A 15,805-nucleotide genomic window follows, 5' to 3' on the forward strand; every position below is an offset into this window, starting at 1 on the left:
AAGTCATTTCTGTAGTCGACAGAATCTGCACTTTGTTTGCTGCGTAAATGGCTTGCTTTGTTGGGGTTTGCGGTGCGTCCCTCGGGGGCTGCCCCAGTTTAGAGTCTGGTGTGCAGTGGGGGTGCAGGCATTTCAGCTCCCTCTTCTCTGTGTACGACCTTTGCAGATATTGGCCTGGGAAGTGACTCCGTGTGTGCTCGGCCCTCATCTCATCGGATCAAGTCTTTCGACTCCCTGGGATCCCAGCCTTCGCACAGTCGGACTTCAAAATTGTTCCAGGGCCAGTATCGAAGTTTGGTAAGTTTGAGAGAATTGGTTACTGCAGTTGGAATGTGTCGGGGAAGTGAGTTGTGTGTAGGAGCGTTGGGGACGACACACGTGCCTGTTAACAGTTGCAGAGCAAAGGGTGGTTTGACTTCACACCGTTGCTCCTTTACTCAGGTTTGGCATTTGCTTCTCATCAAATTATCCAGATAGAATGCTTAATGACTGCTTTTGAGAAACTTGTGTATTTTGGGGGTTACATTTTAAGATTCATAAATCTGTTTATTTACAGAGGTGTGTGCTTTAAAATATTTCCCTGGTCACTTGCATAGATAGTATTTTCTCATCTGTGCACACATGTACAGAACTGTGGGAATAAGAAATATGTATTTGTAAAATATGTAGCTGTACAAAGAAGAAATGGCTAAAAGCTAAAGAAACCTAAAGGTGTTTTTTCTCTTTATAAAAGCATTACTTAGAATGCTTTGCTGAGTCAGGATGCGGTATATGAAAGAGGGACTTCCTCCTAATGGCTAGTAATGAGGTAGGTAAGGAACTTAGATTAACAGTCATCTTGGAAAGTGAAGAAAAATCCGCTTATAAATCGCTGGGATACAGGCTCTGAGCAAAAGAACGTAGGATTAACAGTGAAATTGGAAATGAGAAACTGGGGATGGATTAAGTTTGGTACTGAATGGAGGAAGTGTGGAAAGAGGCCATCACATCAGCTGACCAGGATGGGCAGCTCTGTCACTGTGAAAACACGCTGAGCCCCCTTTGGAGCTAACGGTGATTGGCACTTAGTTTGATTAGCAAGTGATGTGACTTTGCTTTCTTGCAATATTTCAGTAAGTGATTTTACGTTAGAAACATAAATGAGCTTGTCACATGAATCTGAAGAGAAGCCAATTCTTCTAAAGCTTGTAGGGGACCACAGCTTTCTGTCTGGAAGGGAATGTTGTTAAATAAGCTAATGGTAATCCTAAAGAAATAAAAATGATTTTGGTTAGAGGTATATTTTGTAGGACGAAGTAGATTCAAGTTCACCAAGCAGTGTTAAGAACTGAAAGCTACAGGAGCTAGTAGGTTTTACGTATTCCTGAACTTTTTGAACTCAAAGTAACTCTGCTGTTTATTTTTTGACTGTTTTTCCTCTTAGAAAAGTCCCTTTACCCCGTTTCTGATTTTGTGTACAACAGGCATTGAGTTTTTTTCCTCTGTGTCAGACATTGTTCTGGGTGATTTGTCTGGACTAACTCAAATAACCCTCACAGCCACCCCATGAGGGAATAGGGTTTAATGGTAGAGGAATTTTATAGAGTAGTGGGAGTGTTAGGATTCAAAATTAAGGAAAAAAAACACAGACCACTTGAAAAATTTTTTTAATTAGCTTTATTAAATACATGAGCAAAGTGTATTAAGCAAACTTTGGCTAAAGAAATATTTGCTGTCTCACCCATTGACCTGTGGCACTTTTCATCTTTTTGTTTTTTGTGTAAATGAGGACTGGATTGCAAATGTAGAATTTAAATTAAAGTGAAATGTAATGTTGATAATGAATGTTACTGAGGTCACAGTAAGTATAGGGTTAATTTTTCATTAGCTAGAGAAATTTTTTTAAGTTACACCAGAAATGAAAAGACCTCAGCCATCTCACCTATTTTTGTGTCTGTGATTGGTAGACACGGTTAGCTGCTAGTGAAATGAACTTGGCAAGACTTGTCCTACCATGCTGGGGAAGAAATGCTATTAGATTTTTCTGTGTGTGTTATTAATAGTACTTTGAGGTAATTTTCTTGGATTAAAAATAATTTATAATGAAACAAGAGTGGCAAGATGTTTGTTTAAAGATGGGTGATAGGTACCTGGAGGTATACCTATCATTCTGTACTTTTGTGTTAGAAATTTTCCATAATAAAAAAATTAAGCTAAGAAAACAGCTTGTAGTTTATGGAACATTAATTTTGTGATCTCATTAAAATTGAGCCTAGCTTTGAAATTGTGTAAGGCGATACCATCCCCAAAGCAAGGATTAGTATTTTCAGGGTGCTACTGTACTTGCTTGCATTTCTGTTTAAGACTGTCTTGCCTAACTCCCACCTTGGCGCTTCCTGGTGTCTGCGTCATCTTGCTTCTGTGTCTGGGAATTCATCATCTGTCTACTCGAGGACAGATTTCCTGCCTGGTGACGGAAACAGATTTGAATAGTTCTCGTGTTTTCTTTGCACTGAAATGGAACTTTTAACTTCTTTACTATGGCGCTTCCCATTTGCTTTCTGATTACTCCTTTCTTGGGGTGATTTCTTCTTACCCTCTTTCCAATATCCTGCGCTTAATTGAGCTCTTTATGGGACCCTGCGCTCTGTGATGTTCCTTTCACCTCCCAGAAAGCAACTCCATCACTGAATTAGAGAGGGGGAGACCCAGATTGTTGACTTGGGTCATAGTTTTTCTTCCATTTAAGGATGACGCTCTCCTTTTTTGTTCTTAAATAACTTTTATTGAATGCTTCTGGGATTTCTCATGTCCCTGCTTCATCTGTTGACTCCTATTAAGTACAACATGGGGCTCCCCAAGTTTTCCTGAGTTCGGGGGGAATGTTTTTGAGGTGGTTGTTCCCATCATCCTTCACTTATGGGAGACGATACTGGAGCTCTTAAAGCTTTTCCTCTCCCTGTGGTCCCCTGGGACCAGGGCCAGCACTGGTTACTGAGTTCACAAAGTGTATTTGCAAGGCACGTAAGACAGTGTACTAAAATGCATTAACTGAAAAAAATCTTTTCAGTTTCTCTGTACCATAAACAAAATACCACATTTAATCAATTCTGAGACCTTTAAAAAAAAGTGTTAGCATGTCTGAAAGTAGCCTGTGTCTTACAGTTGATGGCATATCATAATTTGGTGGAATATAAAACTCTGGGGCATTGTCTAATTTCTGGCATCTTCTATTTGATGAAATACATTATGAGGAAACTGAAGCTTAGAGAAGATATTTACACAAGCTCACAGTACTGGGAAATAGTAACCATTGAAGTAGAAGTTGAGTCTTTCACTCCTTGACAAGCTTTTCTTCTACTACAAATGAGGTTATATAACATACAGGTACTTCTAGGGATGGAGGAGAGGGTCGAGTTTGTGTGGAGGCAGCACAACAGGATATCCTGGTTCTTGATTATTAGGATAATTTCAGAACATCGGATAAAATCAAGTACTTGATTAAGTTACAGATGCCTGGTACTGATGGGTGGTGCTCTGACTGTAGGAATCAGAAAGAGCCATGAAGAACAAACTGGTGGGTGTAGGTTACTGTGTACAGAGGAGGTATACCATATGTGTGCCCCACTGGGGATGGGGCTCACTTTTTCCCTCTTCCATTTCCTCCCATCACTAAGATTTATTGACGTGTAACACACATACAGAAAAGTGTGTGTGCCAAGCAAACAGCTCATTGAATTTTTACAAGTTGAGCGTTCCTGTGTAAGCCCTTGACTGGCGCTGCCGGCCTTTGTTCTGTCTGCTGTCCTGATTTCTAATAGTCAAGATGAGTTTTAACCTGTTTTGTATTTTACGTAAAGGGAATGCCATAGCATATACTCATTTTACGACTGGCTTCTTTTGCTCAGCCTGTTATGTTTTAGACTGTTGTGGAGTGTCACGTTGAGCCCAGATAGATGACAAGGTATAGTTTCAGGAGAGCTTTTTAAAAAGGGAAGGAAATAATTCCAGAGTAATATGATAGCGATTAAATACATCCTTCCCAGCTTCCTGTGACACTAGTGACAGTGGCTGGAGCGCTCCTTACACAGCCGTTGTGATGTAGAGTCACTGGAGGGAGTGCAGCTCTTCGTCTCACACCCTCTTTTCAGCCTGTCTTTGGCATCTTGCCCTCTAAACAGCCCTCTTAAAGCAGTGTCGTAAAAATCTGTATAGCCTTCAGTGTAGTAAGTGCTGAATGAATGGAAATTTGTGGAATCAGAAATTTTAAATAGATCTAGACTGGCTGCCTGTGCTCTGTGCCTTTCTTTCCATCTCTCCTCTCAGGCTCCTCTCTGTCCTTTCCTTTGTGGAGTGTCTGTGTGTGAAGTAGAGAAGGTGTCAGTGGTGCTTGCCTGGCCTGTGCCTTGAGTGTAGAGGATTAGTGCGCGTAGTAGGGAGAATGTAGTTTATCCCACTTACAAGGTCTCACAAGATGCCACCGGGCCTTGGCTTAGGCTCAGGCGGCACTTGTGTGCAGAGAGGCGTCGGCTCTGGTTGCTGAGCTGAGGTGGAGGCCCTGGCAGGAGGGTCACCCCAGGGGCAGTGTGACCTCCTTAGGGGCCTGCTCTGCGAGTTTGTTTGTTGCGTGTCGTATTCTGTTGTGGGAATTTGTCACCAGGAGTGGCTGTGTGCACGTTCTACACGGAGCCAGGACAAGTCACAGAAAGGAGAACGTAATGAAGATCATAGTAGACAACTAATGAGTGAGGACAGTGGTTTGCAGAGAGAGAGAACCTGATACGGCACAGGAAGCCCGATAAGCTTTCACTGCGCCAGGGCAAGGACAACATGTGCCGTTTTTCCAAATGTGAGCTTCACTCAGACCGGTGAGCTTTATCCTGCCCTCACCATTCAGGTGTGCCAGCAAGCGTCGTGTTTGAGGTGACAGCGGTCAGCCAAGTTTCCTTGCCAAATGTTGAAGAGATATTTCTGTATTGAATATGCTAAGTATTAAATACTAAGTGTGCATTAAATGTTTACTATATTAGAGAAATATTTAATGTATTGGAATTATTAAATACGTACCTATATTAATGTATAAACATACATTTAAATAGATAAATAAGCATTAAATGTTTTAGGAATTATATCAGCTCTTCTTGAAGAGCTGCCTTATCACTGTGTTTGTGCTTTTATCTTTTTGTTCAGTGATACATGCACCTAATTTAAAGAGTCAGCCAATTAATTCTCCAAGACTTGCTATTCGGGAAACATCGCTAGAGACAACCTCCATTTTTTCCCCTTGATTCTTTAGATATATGCCTGTGTGTCTCTAAATAAAATGCCTATATTATACTAGGTTTTCTTTTTTAAATGTGAAGTGTTATCACTGTGGACTTCACACAGTGGAAGAGGGAGAGGAGGGCCCACGTACCCGCATAACCGCTTCCTGGGTCGTCGTCCTCATGAGCTCCGTCATGGCTTCCCTTGGGTCAGTGCTTAGTATAACGTTAGTACCACCCGACTCACAACAGCCAGGGTGTGCTGTGCTGTGCTGCCTTCCTAACAGCATTTTGTTTTCTGGAATTAGTCATTGTTGCCTCTCTGAGTTTTCTGTGCACCTTTTGCAGATCGCAGTCTTATTCTTTTGCTTCTCTAAGAGTCTCTTCTTGTATATTCAGACGTGTGAAGATTTTTCACTTTCCTCTTTCTAAGGAACTCAAAGTCTTCTTGAGTCACTTGGTGTCACTGAGACTGTTGCCAGCTGCCGTCTCGGAGGTTTCCTTCATCCTCGTCCTTGTGACCTGAGCCGTCTCCTCTACCTCTTTCTCTCCATCATCATTTTGCTCTTGGGTAATTCCCGTTTTGGAGGAGCTCAACTTGCACTGACTTCTTGAGAGAGGCTGCATGGGACATAATGTTCTTAAGATCTCACATCTCTGCAGATGTCTTTTTTTGTCCTAATACGAAGATTTTTTTTTTTTTTTTTTTGTCCTTAGTTTTCTGAAATTTAATTATGAAGTGACTTGGTTTTGATTTCTTTAGGCTTATCTTGTTTGGGGTTCATTCAGCTTCTTGAATCTGTATGTTTGTGTGTTTTGCCAAATTTGGAACATTTCCAACCATATTTCTGTACCATTTTTCATTGTTGCCCTCTTTCTCCTCCAAGACTGGTGACACTAGTCTCAGATCTGTGTTATTTTCCCCAAGTCCTTTGAGCTCTTGTCATTTTCTTTCACTGTCAGTTTGAGTAAATTTTATAAGTTCTGCTTCTTTTCTGAGATTTTCTGTTCTATGTCCTCATGGACACCCAGGTGAAGGCTGAGCGGGCTTACCCGCTGTCAGTGTCTGCTGCCCCTTTCCTGGTCCTTTGATAGGAGAGCATGTTTTTCTTGTCTTTTTGTCTTTTCTTGTTTTTTTGTTTCCATGTCTTTTTGTTTACTCCTGTTGATGTTTCTGGGGTGCAAGCCTCCCCAGCACCCAGTCTGGGACAGATGGAAGTAAAAAGAAATTCTAGCCAGTCTGCCTTTCTCGTCTGACATTTCAGAGATCTGCAAATTATGCCTAATCTCTGAGAAAAATCCAAACTAAAATGAAGTACCATTTCTTCCCATCAGTTGGCAAAAATAAAAATGTCTGGCAGTATCCAGTGTTGGTGAATGTTTGAAGAAATAACTCTTAGATACTATTGGTGGGAAAGTAGCTTGGTGAAAGTCTGTAGAACTTTTTTAGAGGGTAACTTAGAAATAGATATTAAAATTTAAAATGTGTCATCCATGTTTTCTGACCTGAATTTAACATACAGGCTTATTTACAGGTGTGTTCAAAGATAGATGTGCAAATAATTTTCATGCAGCCTTGGTTTGCAGTAGAAAAACATTGGAAATAGTCGTAAATTCAGTAATAGAGACTTGGTTAAGACATTAACGACATAGCCATACAGTATAATATTACACAGTTAAGACTAAAGTAATTTTAAGTAGTGCTGAAAAAATGACCACAGTTTATTGACTTTTTGTAAATTGTAGAGAAGTATGTACAATATAATTCCGTACGAATGCATGTGGAAATGTGTGTATGTTTATGTAGGCATGACAATGGTGGGAATAAGACCTTTCAGGCTATTGAGAGGGTTTCCTCTGGAACTGGAACGGGTGGTGGTGGTGGTGCTGGCCAAGGTGCACTTCAGGAGAGAGGAAACTTAAATTTCTCAGATTTAAACATTCCTCTGCTGTTTGGGACAGTTAGGCTATATTTATAATAGTAAAATATAATCGAATTATTTTATAATGGCGTAGACTATACTTCAAGAAATTTTTCTTCTCCTCTCCCTGTTTTAGGACATGACTGATAATAGCAACAATCAACTGGTAGTAAGAGCAAAGTTTAACTTCCAGCAGACAAATGAAGACGAGCTTTCCTTTACGAAAGGAGACGTCATACATGTCACTCGAGTGGAGGAAGGGGGCTGGTGGGAGGGCACCCACAACGGCAGGACCGGCTGGTTCCCCAGCAACTACGTGCGAGAGATCAAGCCGAGCGGTAAGTGGCCAGTTGCCAGAACGGACTGATGCTTTACCTTCAGGGGAGAAGGAACAGAAAGAAATGGATGTGTTCAGTAGGTACTAAGTTTTTTTATCCAGTTAAACTTGTGTAAGTGACTATGGGCTTAGTATTCGAATTCTTACCTATTTTTTTATTTTTTGTTGTTCAATGGAAGTGATTTTTTACTTTACACCCTTCCCCCCACATTGGGGTTTCTTCTGACCAATTGGGTATACATTGGGGTTCTCATGACCTCTCTTGGGTTTGATAATTTGCTAGAATGGCTCGTAGAACTCAGGGAAACACTAGTTAACATTTACTGGCTTCTTACATAATACAGGATACTGAGGAACAGCTAGATGAAGAGGCACATGGGGTGAGGTCTGGGACGTCCTGAGGGAAGCGCCTTCGTTCCCATGTTGTTGGGGCTGTACCAGCCTCCTGGCACGGAGAGGTGTTCACCGGCCTGGGAGCTTTCTGCACCCGTGCTCTTGGGGTTTTTATGGAGGTTTCTTTTTTTTTTAGTTAAAGTTTATTGGGGTGACAATTGTTAGTAAAGTTACATAGATGTCAGGTGTATAATTCTGTAATACATCGTCTATAAATCCCATTGTGTGTTCACCACCCAGAGTCAGTTCTCCTTCCATCACCATATATTTGATCTATGGAGGTTTCATCACGTAGGGATACTTGACCATTAACTCACACTCCAGCCTCTCTCCTTTTCCTGAGAATAGGGGGTAAGGTTGAAAATTCCAAGCTTCTAATCATGGCTGAGTCATTCTGGTGACTAGACCCCAATCCAGGAGCCACCCAGAGTCTCCTCAGTAGAACAAAAGCTGCTCCGTCTTCTCAGCACTTAGAAAATTATAAGGGTTGTAGTTCTGCTCCCCCGAACTGGAAACCACTATATATACGTTCTGTTTCACAACCACATCTTGTCGATCCATTCATCTGTGGCGGGACATGTGGGTCACTTCTATGTTTTGGCTGTTTTGAATAATGTTACTGTGAACATGGGTGGGCAGGTATGTGTTTGAATCCTTTCAGTTCCTTTAGGCGTATATCTAGGAGTGGAATTGCTGGCTCGTGGTAATTCTGTGTTAAATTTGAGGAACCACCAAGCTGTTCTCACAGCAGCTGCACCGCTTTGTATTCCCACCACAAATGCAAAAGGATTTTAATTTCTACACACTGTTGCCAACACTTGTTTTTTTTTATAATAGCCATCATAATGGGTGTGGAGTAGTATTTCATTCTTGCTGTTTTTCTGTGGTTGTTGATAATAAAAACAGTGTTTTTCCATTATTACTATAATAAAATTGATAATAGTCAAGATTTTTTTGGCTGCTCATTATGTTGTGGTTATCATATAAAGTGCTTTTTATCTGTGACCTCATTCATGCATTCCTCATTCCTTACCACAGCCCCAGAAGACAAGTATTGATGGGATATTCAGGGCATAGCATACAAATAAATAATCTTTTAACCTGTCCAAGTGTAGAACCAGCTGAGAGCATAGCAGTGGTATCAGGTCGACCGGGATGGACATGTCATCTTGACTTTACAGAACAGCTGGTAGGAAATGTGGCTTCGTCTGTGACTTGGTTGGACTTCAGTAGTGACTTGGTCAGTCCCTGGGACAGCTGGGCAGCGCTAGCGCTGGCCCTCGAGCCTGACGGCTGGGGCGGCGGAGTCCAGGCCCTGAGAAAGCTTGTGGCTAGTCCCGAATTCCCATGATTCATACTTTTGGGGATGAAAGAGCAGCACTTTGGCCCTTTCCACGAGGATGCTGGAGTCAAGAAGGGTGGGAAAGGATGAGGTGCTCTTTCCTCTTACCAGTGAGGCAAGGTGGTCACTGAGCTGGTAATGGACACATCATCCAGAGGTCACAGTGCTCATAATGGGGTATGCCATCAGGAGGTCACTGAGCGGGTAATGGGTATGCTCTCAGGAGGTCACAGCTGGTAATGGGCACGCCATCAGGAGGTCACAGAGCTGGTAATGGGCATGCTGTCGGGAGGTCAGTGTTGGTAAGGGCTACGCTAACGGAAGTGGAGCCCGCTGACTGGGCCGATGGTCTGTTGAAATAGGGCTTCCTTGAATTCTGCTGAGAATGACTCATTTAAATGGGAATTCTGGTCTGATTTTGAGTCACCATAGTAAGAGTGCAAATGAATGAATTTTTACTTTTCAGGTATTTCTCTTCATGGAATTTTCAAAGTTAACCTTTGCAAATTCACCACCCAGAGTCATCTGAAAAGATGGAGTTTGTGGGTCTCAATCTTCTCTTCAGGTGACTTCTGGGCATTATTTTCAAGTGGATTTGAATGTCATCAGTGTCATCTGTTGGTAGTACAGTTTACCCTTGAACAACATCTGGAGTTAGGGGAACCGACTCGTGCACCGTTGAAAAGTTGTGTATTAACTTTTGACTCCCCAAAAACTTAACTGGTGACTGGAAGCCTTACTGATAACATAAACTGTCTATTAACATACATATTTTGTATGTTATAGGTATTATATACTATATTCTTATAGTAAAGTAAACTAGAGAAAAATGTTAAGAAAGTTACAAGGAAAATATATTTACAGTATTTGTTGAAAAAAAAAATCCGTGTAAAGTGGATCACTGCATTTCAAACCCATGTTGTTCAAGGGTCAGCTGTAATTCATTTCATTGCACAGATAACCCTTTTAAAGTACAGCAATGTAGTGGGGACTTCTTGCTCTCGGGTCCCATTTTTGGAGTAATGTGTGGGGCTTGAGAGCTGGTGGGGATCGAAGCCGCTCTAAGAAGAACCAGCCATAACCTACTTATAAATGTGTACATCAGGGACGACTGCAGCACTTTGTTCTGTCTGAAATTCTGTTTTTGTGTCTTATCCTGTGTTTCCGCGTATGTGTGTGTGAGAGAGAGACAGACAGACACACCCCTTTAAACAAGGGTACATAATTTCATTGTTGTCAAAGAGCTCTTTGTGGGTGTCACATGGTCTCCCAAGTTTTTGTACCCAAGTAACTTTGGAAATTTTCTTTTTTTTTTCTGTTTATTTTTTAAAGTATAAGGAAAAATATTTGCTCATATTGGTGATCTGTTATGTTAATTATTCTTATCTGACAGTTGAACCAAAAGCATAACTCTTTTGGGAATAACTTCCTATCCTTGGTATTCTCAGATTACCTCAGTATATTCTAAGGAAATCTATCCCCATCTGATTTTAAATGTCGGCATTTGAGACAGAAAGACGTGAAACCACTTTTTGATCATATCACTTTATAACAGTTGAGAATAAAACTCTAGGATTACAGTGGCATTTAGTGTTTCATTTTTTTTCAGTAATTTTATGTGGCTTTCTGATTTTGGAATAGGTTTCCTTTTTTCAAGAGTGTGTTTAATGTAAGCAGTGTAATTTACGGTGTACTTAATGCTTCATTTTCTGCAAGCAAAACGTGCCAGTTCCCAAACATATAGGTGCCTGTAACTGGTCATCGTGTTAGGATCTCTTCCTCGTGAAACAAAAACACTGATTTCCTTTAAATTGTGAGTTTCTCTTCTGCATTAAGTTTTGATTTGGTTTACAAATATTTTTACTGAATAAACAAAACTGAGGTCTACATTTAAAATGTCTTGGGCTGTGTGTTTCCAGGTAAGTTCTCAAGCATGTCTAGTTTCTCTCCCCCACTTCTCGGGGAAGTGTAAGTAGCTGTGATTGTTTGCCCTCTTGTGGTGAGAGACGGCAGTGTTGTGGTGGAGCTTCATGGATTTGTGCCTTTGACCTCTGTGGCTTCTTATTTGAAATTGTTCCTCTTTAAATACATACCTTCCAAGAGTCTGCATAAGGCTGTTTCTAACGCTTGCTGCAAACGCACTGTATATGCTTCCCGAATCTACTACTTTATGGAAGTTATATCATTGTTACTTAGCATTTATTTTCTATGTACATTTTTTTTTATTTGTAAAAACCCCTGGCTTTCTATTGTATTTCATATATATAGATATATATGTTTTACACACGATATTTTCTTAAGTTCAAGGGAGAGGGAAGGACAGAGAAGCACAAGGCTGGCTCTAGGAGTGAGCCGCTGGTTGCTGCTGTCATTAAGTAAACGTGGGGGCGCTCAGTCCTTAGTGGGCAGCGTGATAAGGCGCGTGCGGTTGTCGTGGATACCACTGAGGGCTGAGCCAGCCTGGTGAACAAACCGTGTTCTGTATCCTAACAAGCCCAGTTTCGGGTGTGTGGACACATTCACCAGGTGTCTTTCAAATGATTGTTTCTGAAGTGATGAGTTTAATGTCTCTCATTTCCAGGCAGCTCATTATCTGTGTACAGTAAAGGCATTTCTTGTAAAACGTGAAGCATAATGACCTATGCTTGGCATTGATGTCAGAACGTAAATGTCTGTAATTGTTGATCCACACGTCTTTTTTAAAATTTTTTTAAAGATTTTATTGGGGAAGGGGAACAGGACTTAATGGGGGAACAGTGTGTACTTCCAGGACTTTTTTCCATGTCAAGTTGTTGTCCTTTCAGTCTTAGTTGTAGAGGGCGCAGCTCAGCTCCAGGTCCAGTTGCCATTTCTAGTTGCAGGGGGCACAGCCCACCATCCCTTGTGGGAGTCGAACCAGCAACCTTTTGGTTGAGAGGATGTGCTCCAACCAACTAAGCCATCCGGGAACTCAGCGGCAGCTCAGCTCAAGGTGCCCTGTTCAAGGTGCCCTGTTCAATCTTAGTTGCAGGGGGCAGAGCCCACCATCCCTTGCAGGACTCGAGGAGTTGAACTGGCAACCTTGTGATTGAGAGCCCACTGGCCCATGTGGGAATCGAACCGGCAGCCTTTGGAGTTAGGAGCATGGAGCCCTAACCGCCTGAGCCACCTGGCCCGCCCCTGATCCACACATCTTTAATGAATGGTCATACACTGCCACTTCCTAAGTTTGTCACTTTGAATAGTTTATTTTTGACATCAAAAAGTGACAAGGTGCAAGCTGTTGGACACAGTTATTTAGCTGTGAAAGAACAATGTTTGCTATAAATAACCATTTGCAGGGAAAGGGACAAAGGCAACACAGAACCTTGTTTCTCCTTTGTATCGCTGGAAATAGTTTGTTGTCTAGCCCTCACTTTTCTCTGGTATAGAATAGGTTTGGGCGTGTGCGCACATGTGCGTGTGTATGTATGTGTGCGCATGATGTTAGGTTTTTGAAAGAACCCAGGATGTGGCTTCATTAGAGGATGGGCCTCTCCTTACTCTGTCTTCCAGATGCAGAATTTTCAGTAGGTGGGAAGAGCATAAAATGTAAGATTTGCACCTCTGAGGCATGTGTGGGGAACCTTGCATAACGTACGGAGGGGTCTGGGATTAGACGGTTTGGAATTTTGTCTGGAATGAGGAGTGAATGTTCCTCCGGATTATTGTCATAAACGAGCACTCACCGTGTCACTGCGTGCTGGGGGGTATTCTGTGCGCGTGGCCATATCCTAGTGATGGTGAGTAAACATCTTCAGTTTCAAAGACACATCCCATAGGTCAACTGATGTGTAGTAGTTTCGGGGTAAGACTCGATAGTCTCTCAGTACTAGGTATTTTTTGTTAAAAAGTTTTATTTCTTTTTTTAAAGTATCATGTTAAAGTAATACAAGAATGTGAAAACAAGCAAGTAGGACAGAAGAGCTAACGTGCTCCTCCCCTACCTCCAGGCCCTTACTCCAGGAGAACCCTCTCCTGAGTAGCCTTCTTTCTGTATGCTGCAGCTTCTCTGTTGATTTTATCTCCTGACTCCTTGCCTTCCCCTGCCCTCTCTCCTTGCAAGCTTTTTCTGTATATTACTATTGTGTTCTCCTGTTGGTTCCCTTTATTGGTGATGTTGAATAATACACTTGAGTCTTTGAGTCTCATGTACTCTTGGCAGTAATCTCTTGATGTGCCCCACTTTGTAATATGTGGTCTTTACCTTGCTTGGCCTTTCTCTCCTCTTTGGTTCTTCCTTTGGTCAGCTATGTTTTCCATACTGCAATGTAAAGGTTGTCATGATTGCGCTTGGTTCTAAAACCACAACCCACATCCATTTGGTAAATATTAACTTGAGTGACCATTGTTGTAGGAACTGGGAAAATAATAGTGAAAAAACCATCAAAGTGTCTAAAGCTTACCTGAGGTTTCCTGAATGGAAAATTAGGTAGACTAGATGATCGAGAAGGTAATCGTCCTCTCTGCTGGCAGTAATAAAAAAGAGAGGGGACTCCTACAGAATTAAAAAGACATAGAGGCATAACAACTACATGCATTATGTACACCTTACCTAAAAGAGCTAGGAAGACATATAACAGAACAATTGAAACCTATAGGATCGAGGACACTGGCAGCAAAGAAGTTGGTGAACATAGAGATTAACCCATTTAGAATGAGTGAATGACATGACCAGTGTGGGGGATTTATAAACGAGGTGACAACCATAATATGGAAGATAGGAAAAGGGAGTTAGAATTAGGAGTCATCTTAAGGAGGCAGGCTGTAAGGATTAACTCTAGGCTTTGTGAGGTCATAAACACTCACGGATAAAGGGGTAACCATGAGAACAGAGAACAGTGGATATGTAACTTTTAAACAAGTAGGAGAGGAAAATGAGGAATAGTAAGAACTCTCATTATTCCAAAAAGAGGCAGGAAAAAAAGCCTGTGATTGTTGAATCTTAGTTTATTACAAGAAAGGGAAGACCTATTGCTTCAGTTGGCCCCAGGAAATACAGCACCAAATTGTGTTCTCCCACTGTTTCCCCACTCTTCAATATCAGTTAATTGTGCCACTTTTTAGCTGTCAGACGGACCCACCACACAGAACCAATGATACAGACACACCCACCCCATAGAACCAATGATAGACAGACATACACAGAACTAATGATAGACATAACGCTCCCCATAGAACCAGAGATTGACACACACACACACACACACACACACAACACCCCCCCACCCCCCACCCCACCCCACCTTCACCATGTTTCAGCAAGCACTTCTTCAGTACCTGTTATGCTTACTAAGTATCTCTTGAATGGATGTTGAATGAAAGCCATGCAATTTAAAAATAATTTGAATCCTTGCAGTATTCATGACTGCTTTCATTGTTGTCCCTGCTGTGGAGGTTCTTAAGGCAGGGTGGTTTTTCTTGTTTTTGTCCCTGCTTGGGGTAGTTTTCCTTCTCCTTTGTCTATTGCCTGGAGCCAGATCCTATTGTTTAGAGAGACTTTTGCATTCTGAGTGATCAGAATCCCTAAAATATAGTCTAGACCGTGGGTCTTGATGTTTTAATTTTGTCACATAATCTGCCAACACTTTCTCTGATTCTGTTTGAGTAATATTTTTCCTTTACTACACTTATAAGCTAGACGTGTAGCTTACAATTGAGTGTTCTTTAATGACAACAGTGGAGCATAACCTGTCCGATTTTTAGCCTGAACTGGGGGAAAGGGGCTGCGAGATGCACAGCTGTGAAGGTCGCCAGCTCCCTGGCCTCGGGGGCTTGAGCATGAGAAAGAGGTGCAGGTACCGTGATGCCTCCCTTGCCATGTGCAGGCCTTCTGTTCAGTTTTCCCCTTTTGGTTATTTCAGCTGAGGCTGCTGGCCCAGTCCTGTTGGCCTGTGAGGAGCGGCTGGTGCATTTGGTTGTCTCTAGTGTTGATCAGTAAAACTACATTACATTTTTATTTCAGAAAAGCCGGTGTCTCCCAAATCCGGAACCCTGAAGAGCCCTCCGAAAGGATTTGATACGACTGCCATTAACAAAAGCTATTACAATGTGGTGAGTAACTATGAAACATTTTTAAAGAATAAATTGCTTTTTGAATGTCTCCAAAACTCAGCGATGTAGACTACAGGTGTAAACTACCTAAGAGTGTGGAAAAGGACATAAAAATAAAAATCATCCATTATCTGCCACACAGGTAGAGCCACCATTAATGTTTTGGTATATTTCCTTCTAATCGCTTATGTATTTTATAATACTTCTATATTTTTGTTTTGATGTTGTATATATGGAATTATACCTTGTTCTCATCACATAACTTGGTATTGTGATTATATCCCCATACCATTACAACTCTTCAAAAATGATATTTTAAAAAGGTGTATAATGTATTTTAAAGATTTTATGTGCATTGAATGCCATTATACTCATATTTGGAATAGAATTTAAGTACTTTAGATCAATATAATTTCAAGTTTACTTTGTATCTTAATCTAGTCTTTCCTGAGATTTCTGCGCACGTGTGTACATACTTATACAAGGTGTGACAATT

General features: G+C 41.4%; 1 protein-coding gene across 12 annotated transcripts in view; it reads left to right on the forward strand.

Moving 5' to 3' along the window:
• The window catches only part of ARHGEF7 (Rho guanine nucleotide exchange factor 7), a 124,756-nt gene that overhangs the window by 48,816 nt on the left and 60,135 nt on the right, over window positions 1-15,805 (forward strand). For 10 of the 12 annotated variants that reach the window (XM_019746558.2, XM_019746559.2, XM_019746562.2 and 7 more), the window contains 3 exons: window positions 167-297; window positions 7,302-7,503; window positions 15,221-15,309. In XM_019746558.2, the coding sequence (XP_019602117.1) occupies window positions 167-297; window positions 7,302-7,503; window positions 15,221-15,309 (422 nt within the window). The remainder of the gene's footprint in view (window positions 1-166; window positions 298-7,301; window positions 7,504-15,220; window positions 15,310-15,805) is intronic. The other 2 variants (XM_074329524.1, XM_074329528.1) reach the window with 1 other exon arrangement.

Source organism: Rhinolophus sinicus, linkage group LG04 (assembly GCF_036562045.2).
Source record: "Rhinolophus sinicus isolate RSC01 linkage group LG04, ASM3656204v1, whole genome shotgun sequence".
Classification (NCBI taxonomy): Eukaryota; Metazoa; Chordata; class Mammalia; order Chiroptera; family Rhinolophidae; genus Rhinolophus; species Rhinolophus sinicus.